Consider the following 6,337-nt stretch of genomic DNA (forward strand, 5'->3'; position numbering starts at 1 on the left):
TGATTCTGGTTATAGTTATTTGGATACATTCTTTGAAATTGAAATTATAATTATATTATAATTACAAAAACAAACTTGAAATAACTAATAATTTTTTTTTATTTTTAATTGGAACTTATTAAATATAAAGCTTGAAAAAAAATTAACTAGTAAAGGATAAAAGTGTGTTATTCTATATAAAATTTATTTATTAATTTTAGAGGTTGTAGATGTTTTTTTTTGGGGGGGGGGTAAGTAGGTATTCTCAAATCATATGAATAAGCAAATTTTTCATCAAGCCTAATGGGATTCGAATAATTTCCCTTCTTAGTATTATAGAATAAAGTTAGAATTGACTTGTCTTTTGTTATGGTTGGTGTATTATATGCACTTATTGGAGATAAGAATATTATTATTAATACATGAAGATGTGAGTTCAAGTGTGTTAAAATATATTATCTTATTAATTATAAACTAGGAAAGGATTATACTCTTAATCTCACAAAGAATCAAATAAAAAAAATACTTTTAAACTTTTTCATTATTCCTACCAACCACATCAATAAAAAAACATAAAAAGGAAAAATAAAATAAAATTGGTTTATTTGAAAATTACATGATTCTTGGGAAACCAACAGAAGCTTTTTCTAATACAGCTCATGGTAAATTGGCCTACAACAAACTACAGTACTAAAAGAAATTGGAGAGAGAGAGGATTAGTGGCAAATATTAAGCAATTTCAGGGAAACAACCCGAAGGTGAAAAAACTTTCATATAAGTAACATATGAAGGTGGAAATTAAAAAGAAAAAAAGAAAGACAAATTACAGTGGGATGGTAAATTAAAATCATGGAAATTGTTTTCAATTCAACACAGCTTCTTCTTGAATCCTACCTAACAACTGATTTACTGCTGTTGCAATATCATCCACTGAAGTCAGCTTGCAATCATCTTCTACCTGCATTTTCCAAAACCAATTTTACTAAATTTTGCTACAAGTCTACAAACTGTATATATATGTGTGTATGTATGTATCTATATATGGTATTGCTAACCTTGACACTGAGAGAATAGAGTACAGTTTGATCAACAGTTGTGACATTGAGATGGAGGATATTGAGACGCATACTATTCAAACCTGAAACCAGTTTCAAGAGCTGTGCTGGTCCCTTTTTCGACCTTATTTTGAGGTTTGCATGGCTCTCCACCATGGTAACTTCTATGTCAGCTATCGCAGATCGGGTCTCAACCATTGACTCATTCATGGGGATGGAATTATTATCACCCCGAGTCGAGCTCGTTGAATACTGTGGGAATGTGAAGAACTCACAAAAAGGCGATGAACAGCCACTATTACTCCCATTTGGTCTTTCCTTTGTTTCTTTCTTAGCACTTAACAATTGAACACAGTGCTCAAGCTCCTTCACGAAATTGATAGCTCCTCCTATAATTGAAGCTTGATCTCCCTAAATATTAACATTCTTGGTAAGCAAAAGACTTTTTAGAACATAAGGTTAAGAAAGAAAAAAAAATTAAAAATACCCTTTGAACATAAGATTCAGGCATGAGAGAACGAAGAACAGAAAGATATTCATTCATTTGTCTTCTCCTATTACGTTCAACAGCAATGTGGGTCATTCTTTGATTCTCAATCTCTTCTTTGTTTTTACGGGTCTTGAGTCGACGTCTCTTAGGACGACTAGTTGAAGTATCCAAAGCTGAAGATGATGATCCATTAACATTATTATTAGTAGCTTCATCAGGTGGTGGTGGCGGAGCCATTGAAGTTGGTGAAGAAGAAGAAGAAACCCAATAACTATCTCCGCCATTAACGAAATTATTATTAGCTTCATCAGATGTTTGATTGTGATGAGGAAAATGTATGTCTTCATAGCTCAAATTCCCTCCCAACAAGCTGTATAGATCTTTGCTGTTGTAACCAAACAAATCTTGCTGAAAAACAACAGCTTCTAGTGCCATTTTTCTTTTCTCCTTTCTCTTTCAAAAAAGAAGAAAAAAACTAAAGAAAGGGTTTATTATTATTGTTTAAATAAGATACCCAAAGGCCAAAACAAGAACAAAAAAACAAAAAGAGTTGGGGATCTTAGCCTTGAGGGGTTCAACTTTGGGGGTGGAGAAATGAGCTTTTTAAAGGCATTTGATGAACCCCAAAAGAAAAATAATAAAACATACAAAAATATGAGAGAGAGAGAGAGAGAGAGAGAGAAAGCAAAGGAAAAAAGGGTATAAAAAATATCATTTTTCATTTTTGAACTTATTCGTAGGTATGAAGCCAACATGCTCTCCTCTTGTGAGCCACACTTTGTCTACCATTGGCTTAAATGATGGAAATTATTTTTTCAAGGAAAAGAAAACCTTTTCAAGAAATATATGAAAAAGACACTTTGAAATAAATAATGAAAATGATGGAAGATATTTAGGAGATTTAATTAATTTTTGGATAAAAACCCCTTTTAGAAATTATGGATAACACCTTTTTTTTTGTCCATAACATTCTATTAACTACTAGATCTTTTTTCTTATCACCCTATTCACATTCATCTTTGTGAACAAAATCAGGTCATGTCTAGGGAAAAAATTAGCCAATCTTATCATCTCAAAAATTTAAGGTTTTACTGCATTATATTGCAATTCTACCATTTGGCTATGTGGATAAAGAGGGGTCTTGCCTACGTCTTGATTACGCCTCTGTTAAATATCGTCATAGTTTTATCCTACTATTATAGAGAGTGTATCGTGGAAGAGTAATGATCATGGAGCGATTCCATGCCATGACATCTCTAGACATTTTTTCGAACAAAATCTCTTGTAGTAATACTTTTATATCAACATATGTAGCTTAATGCAATGGGTGAAGAAATCCCACCCCAAGTTGAACCCTATTTTGTTCATCATTTTCAAGGAATGTTTTATGGGTGAAGTCTTGATTTTTGTTATTCCTTATTAAGAATAGTGATGAACATGAAGGAGGCGAAATTAGGTTGCGCGTGGAGTAGATAGAGAGGGTTTGAATTACAAGGAAGAGAGGAGTTGCTCCTTGTCATTTGGTAATAATACGGTCGGACGTACGAATTACATTGATACAAGAGAAATAATAATAAAGAAATGAAATTGAAAGGCTGACATTTGCAGAGATTCTTGCCATATTTTGAAAAAAGAGGGCTAGAAAAACAACAAACGATGCCTCACACTTAACACTTCTTCATTTTAATTTTCTTTTCCTTAAGGTGTTTAGAAAGTTAGAAGGCATTGTTCGTCACAGATGACATGTGATTTTTAAATTTAAATAATTGGATCTTGTTTTTCTTTTATATATTTTTTAAAATTTTTACTATGTTTTTGCATTTATAATTTTTTTAAAAAAATTAAAATGTAATCTTATTTTACCACTTAAATACAATGATGTAATTAGGGGTGAGCAAAACTTGATTTGATTCAAAAAAATCGAAAAAAATTCAAATTTTGAGTTATTTGAGTTTCGAGTAGAATTTTACAATTCGAATAACAAATTGATGTAAATACCTTTTGGTTGCAATAATTTTGAAAATGAGCAAATTGGTCTCTCTCGACAAAAATTACAAAAAAATTCAAAATATTTATAAAAATTTCAAAATTTATATTTTTTAAAAATAATAATAATAAATGACTTTATGACAAATTTGACCACTAACGTTTACATCTTTTGTCAAAATGGCCCTAATTGTGCCGTTAAAAAAGGCAATTGGAATAAAAGAACAAAGGTTGATGGTAAAAAAAGGCTCAAAAATACAATTAGAGTCATTTTGACAAAACATGTAAACGTTAATAGCCTAAATTTGTCGTTAAGCCTAATAAAAATCTAAAGAATATATAAAAAAATATAAAATTTTTAAAATTTTATAAAATAATAATTTTGGGGTTTAAATAAGTTAATTAATGATTCAAGTTTATCATATTAAAATATCTTATTATTATTATTGTTATTTTGATTTGAAATATTTTTCGAATATATATGGTTTCAAAATTATATGCTATAACATGAATTAGTTATATTGTAACAAAATTTTAATTTGACATATTTAATATTTTTTAATTTAACTCTAACAATTTCACTTGATTCGACTTGATTCGAAAAAAATTCAAATCAGATTAGAATGATAAAATAAGACTCATCAACTCGAAACTTTTTTATTTGATTCAATCGAACGCTCACCGCTAAATATAATTACTCAAAACAAGTAAAGTCAACTCGATTTGATTCGAAAAAATAAAAAAATAATTTAAATTTTGAGTTATTTGAGTCTTGAGTTGAGTTAAATTTTACAATTTGAATAACAAATTGGTGTAAATATCTTTTGGTCCCAATAATTTTGAAAATGAGCAAATTGATCTCTCTCAACAAAAATTACAAAAAAATGGCTTATGACAAATTTAACCACTAATATTTACATGTTTTGTCAAAATGACCTTAATTGTATTTTTGAGCTTTTTTTGGCAATCAACCTTTGTTTTTTTTTTTTCAAATTGCTTTTTCTAACAAATTTGATGAAAGCACCGTTTAAAAATTTAATGGGGATGATGCGAAATATTTTTAATGAGATGTAATTTATTACTTAGGTAACCCAATAAGATAATTACATGTGAAAATAATAAATATAAATAAATCATATATGAAACCAAAAAAAAAACTCTTAATTTAAAGAAAATAAACATATAATTATCTAAAAAAGGGCTCCAAAATGAATGCTTACATTTGTTCTTTGAGAGGTTTCAAAAATATAATTAATAAATCAAACCTAAAGTACTAAATGTGTGCATTCTTTCAATTAGGAGTTTTTTTTTTAACTTCATGAATTATTTATTTATTTTATTATTTTCTACATGTAATTATTTTATTGGGTTATCTAAGTAATAAATTACATCTCATTAAAAATATTCCACGTATGAAATTCTACATCATCCTGTTAACTTTTTTAACGGTATTTTCATCAAATCTGTTAAAAAAGGCAAATTGAATAAAAGAACACAGGTTGATGGTCAAAAAAGGCCCAAAAATACAATTAGGGTCATTTTGACAAAACATGTAAACGTTAAAGGCCAAATTTGTCATTAAGCCTAAAAAAATCTAAAGAATAGATGAAGAAATTTAAAATTTTAAAAATATTTTAAAATTATAATTTTGGGCCTAAATAAGTTAATTAATGGTTCAAGTTTATCATACTAAAATATCTTATTATTATTATTTTGATTTGAAAAAGTTTTTGAATATATATGGTTTCAAATTTATGTGCTATAACATGAAATTAGTTATATTGTAATAAGATTTTAATCTGACATATTTAATATTTTAATTTAACTCTAACAATTTCATTTGATTCGACTCGAATTTCATTTCATTTGACTCGATTTAAAAAAATCTTAAATCAGATTAGGATGATAAAATAGGACTCGACAACTTGATATTTTTTTATTCGATTCGATCGAATGCTAACCATTAAAATGCAATTACTTATCAAAACAAGTAAATTCAACTTAAAACCAAAATTTACAATGAAAGAAAAAAGCAAAAGATTGTATCAAAGGAAAAGAGAAAATAAATATGCATAAAAAGAAGTCAAAATTTTAAATTAGTTAGTCAATGTTAAATGGACTGTCTGAAAAATGAAAATTCTAAAAAGCAAGCTTCTTTTTTGTGTGTGTGTGTGTGTGTTAATGGCTGCTAATTGACAATCCCATCTGGTCAAACTTTTTCATCTGATTCATGACAATAAGACTTAGCAACTTGTCTTTTTTCTCTTTTCTTTTTTTTTAATAAAAAATTGGATCAAATTTTGATGAATGTTCTTCGAAAATTATTCTCATCCAAATTTAATTTAATCAGAAAAAGTATGTATATAATCTTAGGGGTAAACAATTTCAATTTTTTTTATTACAAAAAAAAAGGAGAAAGAAAACCTAATAAACAGAAGATTAGACACAACTGGGTCTAGTTTGAGTGTGTTATAAAAAAAACATTTGTTGTTTAAGAGATACGTTGACAATTCAGTGTTAAAGAAGATTACATCTTCCTAATTTGGATTAACCTTAATTTATTTTATTCTAAGTTTTTAACCAGTTTGTGTTTGTCCTCAATACTATATGAATTAATTAGGGATTAGATGCTAACCAAAGTTTTAACTAACGACATATTGTGCCTTCGTGTATCCACCTCGTTGGTCAATACAATATTTAGATTTGATTTATTTAATTAATGGATTCCATTAGCTAATCCCTACTACCACTCTCACTTGTAATTTGGCTCTTTGCATTAAACAAACCTAGATTCCTCCTCTTCCCTTTTTTTTTTTCATTAATATCA

The 6,337-nt window shown here is 28.1% G+C and overlaps 1 protein-coding gene across 1 annotated transcript; it reads right to left on the bottom strand.

Moving 5' to 3' along the window:
* Positions 1–565: 565 nt before the first annotated feature.
* LOC107887742 (transcription factor bHLH94) lies at positions 566–2,216 on the bottom strand. Its single transcript, XM_016811975.2, has 3 exons — positions 1,522–2,216; positions 1,035–1,445; positions 566–937 (listed from the first exon to the last, which is right to left on the bottom strand). The coding sequence occupies exons 1-3, from the start codon at positions 1,957–1,959 to the stop codon at positions 842–844; spliced, it is 945 nt and encodes a 314-aa protein (XP_016667464.2). The 5' UTR covers positions 1,960–2,216; the 3' UTR covers positions 566–841.
* Between the last annotated feature and the right edge of the window lie 4,121 nt (positions 2,217–6,337).

The sequence above is a fragment of the Gossypium hirsutum genome, chromosome A11 (genome assembly GCF_007990345.1).
Source record: "Gossypium hirsutum isolate 1008001.06 chromosome A11, Gossypium_hirsutum_v2.1, whole genome shotgun sequence".
NCBI lineage: Eukaryota > Viridiplantae > Streptophyta > Magnoliopsida > Malvales > Malvaceae > Gossypium > Gossypium hirsutum.